At 37.5% G+C, this 12,500-nt stretch overlaps 2 protein-coding genes and 1 long non-coding RNA gene across 10 annotated transcripts in view; 1 reads left to right on the top strand and 2 right to left on the bottom strand.

Annotated features, from left to right (window-relative positions):
• The window catches only part of LOC138039215 (uncharacterized), an 18,093-nt gene extending 8,077 nt beyond the window's left edge, over nt 1-10,016 (bottom strand). The window contains exons 1-11 of one of the 2 annotated variants that reach the window (XM_068885421.1): nt 9,987-10,016; nt 9,779-9,899; nt 6,100-6,176; nt 5,330-5,380; nt 4,825-4,993; nt 4,645-4,710; nt 4,334-4,406; nt 2,772-2,898; nt 2,174-2,262; nt 1,669-1,741; nt 548-673 (exon numbers count right to left, since the gene is read on the bottom strand). In XM_068885421.1, coding sequence (XP_068741522.1) covers nt 548-673; nt 1,669-1,741; nt 2,174-2,262; nt 2,772-2,898; nt 4,334-4,406; nt 4,645-4,710; nt 4,825-4,993; nt 5,330-5,380; nt 6,100-6,176; nt 9,779-9,899; nt 9,987-10,001 — 987 coding nt within the window. In that variant the 5' untranslated portion in view covers nt 10,002-10,016. The remainder of the gene's footprint in view (nt 1-547; nt 674-1,668; nt 1,742-2,173; nt 2,263-2,771; nt 2,899-4,333; nt 4,407-4,644; nt 4,711-4,824; nt 4,994-5,329; nt 5,381-6,099; nt 6,177-9,778; nt 9,900-9,986) is intronic. The other variant, XM_068885422.1, reaches the window with a different exon arrangement.
• Nucleotides 10,017-10,032: 16 nt separating this feature from the next.
• LOC138039218 (uncharacterized) overlaps nt 10,033-12,500 on the top strand; it is a 2,583-nt gene continuing 115 nt past the window's right edge. Inside the window, exons 1-2 of the long non-coding RNA XR_011130386.1 lie at nt 10,033-10,285; nt 11,929-12,500. The exon at nt 11,929-12,500 is cut by the window's right edge and continues 115 nt beyond it. This is a non-coding gene — a long non-coding RNA (uncharacterized lncRNA). The remainder of the gene's footprint in view (nt 10,286-11,928) is intronic.
• LOC138039213 (thrombospondin type-1 domain-containing protein 4-like) overlaps nt 12,422-12,500 on the bottom strand; it is a 40,492-nt gene continuing 40,413 nt past the window's right edge. For all 7 annotated transcript variants that reach the window (XM_068885420.1, XM_068885416.1, XM_068885415.1 and 4 more), the window contains one exon: nt 12,422-12,500. This exon is cut by the window's right edge and continues 1,105 nt beyond it. The gene's annotated coding sequence lies outside the window, so the exon portion shown is untranslated.

Here is a 12,500-nt window from a genome sequence, read left to right as displayed (position 1 = left end):
ATTTTGAGTGAAACAGTTTAAAATTCAATTGAGGCCTTACACTACTGTAAAATTGATGTTAAAATTGTTAAAAACGTTTAGAATCCGAGCTTTCGCTTTAGGTTTTGACGACAGCGTGAGCATGCAACAGAGAATCTTTCATTCTTAATTTTCAGTCTGAAACCGCTCGTACCAATTTATTTTTAGGATACTTCGCCCACATTGTACGACGTGAACGAGATGGAATAATCGCGAAAGACTTTTACTAGAGCAAAGTTCTATTTTGAGGTGACGTTTTCGTCGACGTCGCCGTCGTAGATCTTAAGGTCCCTAATAATGTTGCGTGAACGCAGCCAAATGAGTACAACATCATGCAAAATCCAAAATGTTTGACCGCCTTCAAATTTGATCCAACATGTTGTAACATATCGCAACAGGGTGGCCAAACGTATGCACCATGTTGTGCCCAACAAGCTTTTTATTAATGAGTATATAAATAAGTAAGTAAATAAATAAATAAACTAATTTTAGTACATGCATGTCTAAAATAGCTACCGCATGCTAGTACCTCGCCATCTGGTAACCTAATCTTTAAATCCACCATGAGTGCAGACTCCCTATCATCAGCCGCCTGATCAGATGTGGCGCATGTCGAGGGTTCTGTTGTATTCTCTGTAAGCTTAGCATGTTTGGCCTGTTAGATAAAAACGTTTACTGACTATAAAAATACAGTCGTATTTTCACATGGTTGAGTTAAATGGGATTAGAATGGAAGGATGTTCTTTGCGCGTTCTGTACTGTATACATGATGTAGCGGCTAGTATTGAAGAGTTGAGGAAACTTTTAGAGAAGGAATACCAAATTGGAGAAATTGGCGATTCCTCTGTAGGACAGTCGATGGCCATTGAATGTTCCTCCACAACAGCCAATGGCTCTAAACAAATCCAAATTTTACAAATTACACTGTACGTTCTGGAGCTGGATTGCCCAGAAATAGTCGTGTACGTAACTTGAAATGTTGGGTGAATATTTTGAAGTTTCCGTGTCACCACAACTCGCCTTTAGTCAATCATGTCATTTTTGTCTTAGGTTATAACTTGAAATCGTGAAAAGCTATTTTGAAAACGATTTTAATGTAATCAAGGTGTCTACAACACGAAATTTATTGAATTTTGATCGGAAAGCGTTAGAAATGATACATGCAGTGTCCCTTTTAACTAACCTCGAATGCAAGCATACCTCTCAAATGAAAAGATTGTTAAGAAAGACTAAAACATATTTCCCGCTTCACTGATATAGAGCGGCTTTCAATTGAGTGTCGAAAGTAATTCGCGAATTGCTTTGGTTTTGAATTACTTCAATCAATGATTGGTTCAAAGTTCTCGCGCCACTTTTTCAACCAATCAAAAGTGAAACCAAAACCAATCGTGGCTCGCGCGTGCACATTTTCCCGCGCTTTGTGTCGGCTACTTGTAATTACTTCGAGTTTTGATTGGTTTACTGGATTGTCTCCGTCCTTTTTGATTTGTCAAAGTAATTACTTTGGTTTTGGTTTTACGACATTCGATTGAAACCCGCTCTAAGTAGACGACTCGTTACAACGTGATTGATAACATCCATGTCATGACAATACAGGCTTTTACGCATGCGCGTATCAACGAGCCAAATTGTTAAATGCATAATTGGTACCTTCTCTAACTTTTCATCCTTCATATCTCTCAGCAAATATTCCCTTTGAAGTTTTTTTCTTTGTTTTTCCAACCTACAGGCAAAGAAAAGAGATTAATTTGCAACGTCTGGTTTTGGCGAGAAGCAAAAATAAGATTTCTTGTTATTAATGGGAGGTTGTTCTCATTCAGATAAAGTAAAAGTCATGTATTTTAACCTAAGTATTGAGACCGTTTTAACTCCAGATGAAAGTAGATTTGCAACTAGTTTATTTCGAGAAGCCCTTTTTCCGGTTGATGATGATTAAAAGGCTCTAAATAGACTAGCAGCTTTCTAGGTTGAGGTTAATTAGACCCTGGCAATGTCTTGTCCCACGGCTCTGAAAGGCTTCCCAAGAAATCATGACAAGTGACGGACTATGGAATATCATGGCATGGCGATGATCTGGTATTAATAATCCCAGTCTTGGCCATAAATGGACCATTTGATTACCAGGATCATAAGCGTACAAAAGTTTTTGCCTTACTTCGCTTCTTCAATGGCCTCCAGCCTGACTTTCTCCTGAAACTTATGTCGCTCAGCCATGGTTTTATGGTATCTTGACACCGGTGCAGGCTGTAAGGAGAAAGGTTTTTCATTTAATTGGTACATGTATTTGGTTTGAGACAAAACACAGTCACATTTGGGTACAATGTTAAGCTTACTGTGTCAGTTTGTGGACTCTGCTTTTATTATAAGTACTGTAGTAGGATGGCAAAATTTTATTATTTAACGATGGAAATTAATAAAAAAGGTAAAAAGACAAAAATCCTGTCACCTTTACTTGGAATGGGCTTTAGCTTTTAGACTTAAGATTACATGAATGGGATTAGAAAATGAATTTTGTGAAACCAAACCAGCATAGAAATACTATGCAAAGCACTTTCCTTGGTGAATTTTTGTAATAATTCACACTTGTATTGATGTATTGAGATGAACATTGGGGTGTTCCATGCTGGGTGGAATGAAAAATTCTTTTCGTACACGTGGGAAAATGTCTCTACTCAGTGCTTGAAGTGACTTTTCAAATACATGCAGGAATTATATGATGTCAGTATGAATAATGACATATTAGTGCAACTTACGTGTACTCCACTGTCAGAGGAGCTACCAACACAGAGAGCCTGGGTTGTATCTTGGCTTGTAACACCATGTGGCATAACTTCTGATGCTGGTGGTTTTACACTTTTGTCATAAGGATTCTGGTTAATCCTAATCAAAATAATTATTGCTAACGTTAAAAAATAAGTTTGATTATTAGTACATGTAATTGCATAGACCCCCCAAGGCAATTAATGAATAATTTCACACATACTTTCAAAGTTTTCACAAAATTGCCTGAGTCACGAAGCGACGAGGGCAATTTGGAAAACCTTGAAAATACAAGTGAAATTAATACTTAATTGCACGAGGCCACATTGCGATGACATGTTTATCACATAAAGGGCAAAATTATCAAGGGAAGCTCATTCAATGCCACGACAAATGACAATCAACTCAACATGCTTTCATTAATTTTGGTTAAAGTTCAATTCAATAAATCGATGCTGTCAACAGAAATAGCACTTACCGTAATTCAATTAATCTGTATTTTACATGTTAAAATCAGAGTCAGAGTCATGTTTAAATCAGAGTCAGAATCTAGAAGAAGATTCTCTTGTAACTTTGCTTGCTCAGGATGGGCAAGTGTTAACCACTCAGGATCAAGAAATCATACCCTCTTGATTACCAAAAATGCCCTTGTCCTTAAGAAAAATGCCCTCTGTCTCAGCCAATCAGCATCCAGCAATTTTGCCCCATATGTGATAAGATGGAGATATTATTATTCTTTGGTGCACATGCAATCCAATTTACTCTTTTAAATCCCTTAGGAACTCAACAAAATTAGTTACCAGAATCACATGACCTTCAGTGAAGCGTGTAACTTGCAACTCTTTTCCTTGGAATTTTAGGACACCAATTTTACGCCCAAATATGGACCAAATAAGATTGAAGCTGCACGCACGGGAAAATGCATGAGCTATACGTACGTCACATCTAAATAAGGTAACTTTTAAACTAAAAAATCCCCAGCTCTGAATCAGATTTAAAAATGCTTCATGGCCATGAGCTTCTGTAGGTACTTGATCATTTGGACAAGGGCAGAACAATGTCAGCCAAAATTTAAGTGTTTTCTGTAGAGTCCCAATTATGTTACCTTGGCTACAAATATGTATAACACTAAAAGCAAAGATGGGCAACAACAGTTTTGCTATTTTTAGTAAAAATACTTTCAAAATGTAAGAGATGATGGTAAAATTAACAACAGTGCTCAAACCCAGATAAAAGTAACAATAGAGCTCATGTCTGCCTCCTATTCAAAGCAAGTGTAAGTGCGAATTTTTTTTAAAATGGAAATTAGTGTTCATTCATATGTAACGTGGAACTAAAATTACCATCACAATAACTTTGCCCTTTGCAGTTTTTCCAGGACAAATATCTTTCCACAAGAATTCAAGTGCAATTTGCAATAATTGGATCCTCCTAAAATTTTTAAGTTCTCATTTTTGTATCGATTCGGAAATGTACTTGAAATTTTAGTATTTTCTACATAACATTTACCATTAATCAACCATTTAAGATAAAAAAAAAAGCTTTGAAGTTTTACCAATCAATGGCAGGCTGAACTCCTTTGTTTTTAGTTGCAACCAGAGCTTTCTCAGCAGCAATAACATCATAACCTAAAGGTATGATAATTATATTCATTTGGTACAAGTAGCTAGAATACGAATAACAGACTGTGATAACATGATGTTCTTCACCGTTTGTCTTCAAGCATAAAAGAGAAAACCTATAATTTCATCTGCAAGGTTTTTATCAAAATAAAATCCAACAAGAAAAAATTGAAAATAGTATCACGTCTAGAAAACAAAATGGATAGTATCTTATTAGCAATGTACTGTCAAATTAACTCAGTACCCATTTCCTGCATATATGAAAGCAAAGTTAAGTCAGCCTTGACATCTTGATCAAACAAACTCTCCCCTGAAATGAGACAACAAAGAAACGTCAATGTTTTTTAAAAAGCTTATTTAGTATTAGACTTAGTGCTAAACCCCATTGTATCCTATTTCATTGAAACACTGTATTCGAACTTACCTTTTTGTGATGCAAGTTTCAGCACCGTGCCACTTTCATTTGAGTGTGAAGGACCACTATTGACATGCTGCTTTGCTTCATTTGGAGATGAAACTCCAAATGCTTCATCAAGCAACAGCTTTGTTCCATCTAGCTTTATTGAAGATGGAAGAACAAGAAATTCCCCTTCCTGTTGGGAAATACAAAAAAACATACGGTATACGGGTAATAATCATGGTATTTTTCATTACCTAAAGAGCAGATTGTACATCTTCTGTTCACTTACAGTATGTTCAGAAACGCTAGTAATTAAATGCACCAGACATTCCAACCCTCCCACTTTGATGTGTTGCCTCCCGTTCTCCCAATTTTTTTTATCAGATTTTCTCGATTTATCATGAAATTCTGAAAGGAATTTGCGGTCTGAGTGTAAAACATTATGTATTACACTTTCTTATCCAATAATGTCTAGCCCAGTCTCTCCACTGAACACCTGAATTGTGCAGACTCATAAGGCCAGTCTTACTCCATTATGGTGGACAAGTGTGGCTGAGACTCCAGTGGTAAGAATGAAGACCTTAAAGAAATACCACAAAAAATGATGTCAAAATGCAGGAAATGCCACTTGAGATAAACAAAATTTGCAAAATTTCCTGGGGGAATACCCTCAGATCTCTACAGGTTTGTGCCTTTGGTACCAAAAAAAATACTCCTTATTTTCTTTAAAAAGGGGTTAGAATGTCTGATGTACACCCAATTTTGATATCCAACACAAAGAATCGTGTTAAGTCTAAGCATTTGATGCTTCTTTCCAACAATACATCTAATACTGGTAATATGCACCTTATTTACTTGAAGAGCAGATCTTAGGGGACACTATGATGCTGTCTGTATTCTCGGGCATGTGTGATGTTGAAGTTTGCAAAAGAAGAAAGGGACAAATTGTCCATGATGCGTACTGAAATCAGCATGCATCTGATAATTTATTATCATTACTGATTATTTAGAATAGATTCTTTAACAAAGCAATCAAAGGTGTAACACTGTTGATAAATGATAAATGGGTTAAAATTGGGCTTCAATCCCTATTAAACTCCACAAAAACTTTTATACAAATGCAATTTATCAGACAGAGCCCATGTTAGATACAGAGGACACAGAGCCTCTGATTTAAATAAACATTGAATACTGTATAAACACACGATTAACTACTGCAGCAATGGCAAAATTATTATTATTCATGATAATATCTGCTTGGAATGCATTTCTTCCCACAATTCAATAAAAGACAAATACCTGTTCAAATCCTGAAAGCAAAAGGAGAGTTCTTGCTTGCTCTAGCTGCCAGATGGCTGAATTGAATTTTGGATTACCTGAAATTTGAAAAAAAAACTATTCTCCCTTTACAATTGGAGATAACTGACTTCAGCAAAAATTAAGTGATTGGGTACCAACCTCCCGGTACACTGTTACAATATACATAAGATTTCTATCTATGATCAACTAGACTAGGATCGAATTACCTCCTTGTGTTAGACTGCGCTGTATGCTGAGATATAGTGGATTAAACGGATCTTGAAACATGGCGGCAGCGAAATAGGACATCGAATCTTTCGCCTATCACTTATAGAGTCACGTGAACTACAGCTACAATAATCGTGTCAGCATGTCTGCTACAGAAACGGCGCCTGAAGTACCGTCACCTGACAGCCAGCCCAGCACAACGTTTGATGAGCCGAAGAACCAAGACACTCCTCCCTACAACTCAGAACATACTACTGCCTAGGACTCTAAACCTCGAAAGTGAAAAGAAAGAGCTGCGACAACGCCAGCAGGCTCAATCTAAATGTTACAACCGGTCAGCAAGGGACCTACCCAGCCTCTCTGAAGGTGACGTTGTTAAAATGAAACCATTTAAGCTTGGTGACAAGTCTTGGTACAAGGCCCAAGTTACTGCAAGGCTTGACGAGTGGTCGCACACTGTTGAGACGGAGGATGGAGCAGTCTACCGCAGAAACTGACAGCATCTGCGAACCACGTCTGAACCGCCAGCTGAACCCAGCAAAGCAGAGCCAGAACCGGATACATGTATAGCCAGTGCAGATGAAAAGGCGACTGCAACAACAGCATTTACCCCCGATCAGGGTAGTGCCCCTCAAGAGCCACAACCTGAAGTGGCGACCGTCCCGGAACAGTATCGGAGGTCAGAGCGACTCAGGAAGAGCCCAGCATACCTCAAGGACTATGTCTGTGATTAGACTAATGATTTTAATTTTTTTTGTTGCTGTTATCATAATGATTAGTGTTTATCGCTTATTGATCGTCTTGCATTGAACTCACCAACCGATAGATTTGTTCTATGGACCCTTTGATTCTGCACTGAAATGACACTGACGTTTTTTTCATCTACCGGTATTTCAACCTTCCAAAAGGGAGGATGTTACAATATACATGTGATTTCTATCTATGATCAACAAGACTAGGATCGAGTTACCTGCTCGTGTTAGATTGCGCTGTATGCTGAGATATAGTGGATTAAACGGATCTTGAAAGTTGGAAGTTCGTGGAAGATGACGTGGAAGTTCATGGAAGATTGTGGAAGTTGTTGAAGAGGGAACAGAAGGTGATAAGGGGGAGAAATGGATGGGAATAAGCCTATGATATTTGACCTTTTAACAAAACTGTCCCGTTTCAGATTTTCATTCCAAATGTACACATTTATCAACACTATGATACATTACATGGACAGAAAAAGGAGAGAAGAGCACATTAAATTACACAAATGGGGAAATAAAGCAAACTGTGAGCAGTGATGCAAGTAGCTTACATGTAGGCTTTCAAGTTTATCTGCACTGCCACATGCAATTAATTGGCATGAACACATACATAATTGTCCAAAAAAAAAGAGTAAAGTGTAAACCGGGTTATTATAAATCCATGTATTACACAATTTATAAAACATGATAACAAAGTTAATTAAGGCTATAAGCAGACTACACTTAGTGACAAATTGAGTGTTTATAGAAGATACATGCAGCTTTGTACACGTAGTAAGTTTTGAAATTGGAAACTCGAAAAAAAATCTGAGTACCAGATGGGACTTGAGCCCACTTTGCACACTTACAGTAGGTGGTTGTTGGATGGTACAAGTACATCTCAGTTATGCTTTAAGGTAACTTTGTGATGCAGTTATAAGCTATGCTTTCACTTGTTATTTGACTCTATAAGTGTGTTATATATACATGTAGTTCTAGTCAAAGACCCACACTTCACCCTTGCTCACCACTCTCCAGTAGATCAGTGGTTAGAGCATCCGACTAGATCACAGAGGGACATGTGGGTTCAAATCCCATCTGGAACTCAGATTTTCTCAGAGTTTTCAATCAATGCAATATTTCAACAACATACAAGTACATTCATCTACATGTACATCCACATGTCCCAGCACTTGGCAAACTCCTTTTGACTTGTGGCTGTTTTTGCTTAGGTGGCCTCATACACCACAATTGAGCCTTTTCGGAGACATTACGCCAAACCGGTCATTTCTGCTGGAAAGAACACACTCACAGAGGACAGCCAGAACACATTATTTTTGTACTGTTTCTAAATCCTGTTACAAGATAGCTTTATTTATTCCGAGGGAATAGTTTCCTCTATTTTTGATTCAGCAAAAGAAAAAGTAGCAGCACCATTTACATGTGTAATTGATTACCGGTACTTGTATAATAATTATTATTTGTCCATTAATGTTGACATTTGAGACAACTCTGGTATTACAAAGCTGTGGATCTCAGAGGCTACAGTAAAGGGTTCCAGAGGACCACTGAATTACACGAGGGAAACAGTAAGGGTTATATATTAATACAAGATCGTGACCTATGTGTACAGCTTAGCTGTTATTCATAGGCTAGCTCTTCAAATTGTTCTGTTGGGTGCATTAATTATGTTTCTCATAACATGTAATGGCACCAACTTTTCTCAGGTCAAACGCATTTTATTCTGGTTTTCACATTACCCAAATTTCCAATTTGGAATATTTTCAAGGTTTCGGAATATTGTCTGACAAAATTATAATAATATTACCAACTAAGACAGGGTAAATGTGAGAATGATAATTTTATACACATTAAATGAAATGGTGACAATGGAAGTCACTGGAAATTAACTTGGAAAAATCCGAGCCCAGATGGGATTTGAACCCATGACCCTCTGTGATCTAGTCGGATGCTCTAACCACTGAGCTGCTGGAGACTATGGTGAGCAAGGTCGAAATGTGGGTCTTTGACTCGAGCTGCATCATGCAGCTACAGAGTCAAATAACAGCAGCATAGTATCACGCAGTCACATTAAAGCATATCTACGATGCGGCCAACCAACCACCCACGTGAGCAAATGTGAGAATGATCATGGAGGGTCGTGGGTTCAAATCCCATCTGGGGCTCTGATTTTCCGAGTTTCCAGTGGGTTCCATTGTCACCATTTCATTTAATGTTACGAGATGGTACCTGATGTCATGAGTTGTTGTCACTGACTCAAACATGGCAGGTCCAAAACACAGGTCAAAACTAGTCATCCCTGTTCCAGTAATGAACAACTAGGCCAAAAGTTTCCCCTTGGACTGAAACAACACTTTTGTAGAGTTATCAGGGCTAGGAGACACTTTTGGCGTTGTTTATTTGTCTGTAGCACAGTGACACGTACGTTGACCTGTGTTATACACCCACCTCCTCAAACAGTATTAGATGAAGCTCCTTTGCTGATTTAAAAAAGATTTTGAATTTACAGTACATTTAATTGAATCATATGGAAAAAACTTGAATTTCTTGTTCAGGCTTCAGAGCGTGAGATTACATTGAGGAGTCTGACTCACGTCGCATAATAGTCTCATTAACTCGTAATCTCATTCCCTCTGGCAAAATTAAGCAAAAGTCAAGTTGATAATGAACGCAAGTTTATCTTTCATTTAACAACTTACTTATTCTAATTTTTCTGTATTTTGGATTCTCAGGGTCTCTCACAATGTTGTTGAAATAAACTTGCATTAGAGAGAGTGCATTTTTGGCCTGATCTGTCTCAGAGATAGCCCTTAAGGAGTCCTGTAAAAGAAACAGAAAACAATACGGCTATATTATAACAAATGGCACATGAAATTAGCTTGCACAAAAGCGAAAAATAATCCTAACCAAGGCAGCCTCCATTACTGCGCCTGTGGCTATTCGATCAGCGGTAAGTGAACATGGGCAAGCATGCGCACTGTGTTTGAAAGAAGAACGAGTGCAAGAGGAGCAAGAGTTTATCGAAGGCAGCTTCCTGTTATACAGAAAAAGTAACGTGCTTCAAAATGGTATGAATATCGTGTATACTTGTGCCAATCTTACTATTCATTTGGCACAAGTTTATACAACCCCTCATCGACAGATGGAATGGCAAACCGAAGCTCGAGGGCGTGAAAGCAAATTGTGTCAAAGAATCAAGCCACAAGGTACACGTAAGCTCAGCGTCATTGATTTTGGTAGGAATAACGTTTTAACAGCGTTAAGAATTGGTTAATTCAAGATTGAGTGTTAGAATGAAGTAAAGTACAGGATTATTTATTTTTACCCACGTCGATCGCCTATCACAAGGTGACGAAATTATCAGAATTACTGTAGTCACGACACGTACGTGTTCGAGCAATGATGTAAAACGTTATTTAAAGCAGGAGGCACCAATTTCTTGCCACGCACGCTTTTATTTGAAATTTTTCACAAAGAAAAAATCAATGGCTGGCCACTATTGTGAATTGTGTTCTTGTAACGGCATCGTTTGAAGAACGAAGTTGGGTATTCTGCAGTTTAGCATAAAAGTGCACTTGAAATCTTACTTGAATAGGGAAGTGAACAATATTAATAATTGCATTATATTTGGTTCATCAATGTCAGTAGTTTCTTGTTAATGTTCCTTGTATTGGGCTTAGTCAGCTACATGTAATGTTCGGATGGTAATAAATTACATCTGTACTGTGGGGTGAACTGAGATCCTGTCAAAAAAGATTAATTTACAGGCTAAGTTTACCAACTTATAGACTAATGAGGTTTTATTTCCCTTTTTGGAAATTGATGCTCATGTTCTTATTGGCCATGACAAAATAAGTGCAATATACAATGTATATTGTATAGGGTGACCGGTTTCTTGAGAGCTTACTTAATCAAAGCACGTTTCAATTCTTTTTTGATTAAAATAATAGAAGGGGATGATAAGCATCATTGTTGATGGGGTATATCAGCTAAAATCTTAAAAGTTAAAAAGTTTTACAAACTCGGAGCTAAAAGTTAAAACTTATGAAATATTTCGTCCGTTTTTCAACCGGACTTCATCAGTCAATGATATGAATGTTAAAAAGATGAATTTTAAAAAAGGGTTTTTAAGGCCTCTTGGGGGTTAGAATTGTGTCATAGATACATGTAGCTGCTAATTCGTAACCATTGTCTCTGTTTAACGCCGGTTTCGCAAGTTTAATTTGAATAGCTTCTTTTATCCTGTGTTTGAAGGTGTTAACTTCGGTTGATAGTACTTTTGTCTTATTTGGGTCCACCGAGTGGCCCTCCAGGCAACAATGCTCATGAATAGCTGATGAACTTCTTGATTGGTATTCTTTCACTCTGATTTCCAGAGAGCGGGCCGTTTCGCCAATGTACTCCTTGTTACACTTATCACAATGGATCTGGTACACAGTACCGCATTTCTTGAGATTGACAGTTGTGTCCTTGACACGTACCAATTGTGATCTTAGAGAATTGACGGGTTTATGAATAAGTGTAACCTCGAGTGACTTGAAAGCTCTTTGCAGGCATTCCGAGATTCCTTTGATGTATGGCGTTGATGCATAGATTTTCTTCTCGTTTTGAGGCTCTTCAGTATCTTCTGTTGACTGATGAAGTCCGGTTGAAAAACGGACGAAATATTTCATAAGTTTTAACTTTTAGCTCCAAGTTTGTAAAACTTTTTAACTTTTATTATGCTTCCGGAGCAGGAAACAAATGTTTTTGACTGTAGCTAAAATCTTGTTTGGACCCATTGCTCATCACAAATTGTGCTTCTTGTAAGTTTTTTTAAAATTCAAGACCTTTTGTTTTTCTATGTCAGGATCCATTAACCAATGGTGAGGCGAACTCTGCCGTGGCCCCTGCTGAAGAAGGTCTTTTGAATGGTCATGTGAAGTCTGACTAACAACTGAAACATGCCACATTCCATGCAGTCAATCCTTTCCTGAAGAATGTTTGTGAACAAGGACCCATGAAGACTTTTGGTAAAACCCAATAATGGGACTGTCAAGAGTTGGAACTACAATAATTATTTACCTTGTTTACCGTCTTCAATTATTGTTGTCTTTGTATGGGTAATGTGTAACACATGAAATCATTAATTGTCTTACTGAGCATTAATTTCGTTTAAAGTTAAATGTTTTTAAATGAACATTCTGTAGCAAATATTTACAAATTTGGATTCTGGTGACTATGAGGACTGACCTGGAGATGGATTGCTTATTAATTTGACAACAAACAGGAAATATATCATAGAACTGTGCTTAAGTACTCAGGTAGATGGCATTTTTAGTCACTTGGCAACTGTAAAATGATCTTTAAGGTCATATTTAATGTCTGCACGTATTAAATTTTTGTCAAAACTATAGATATAGTTTGGTAATCATTTCTATA

Source organism: Montipora capricornis, chromosome 2 (assembly GCF_036669925.1).
Source record: "Montipora capricornis isolate CH-2021 chromosome 2, ASM3666992v2, whole genome shotgun sequence".
NCBI lineage: Eukaryota > Metazoa > Cnidaria > Anthozoa > Scleractinia > Acroporidae > Montipora > Montipora capricornis.
Note: the sequence above shows the minus strand (reverse complement) of the source record. Positions and strands in the feature narration are given on the sequence as shown.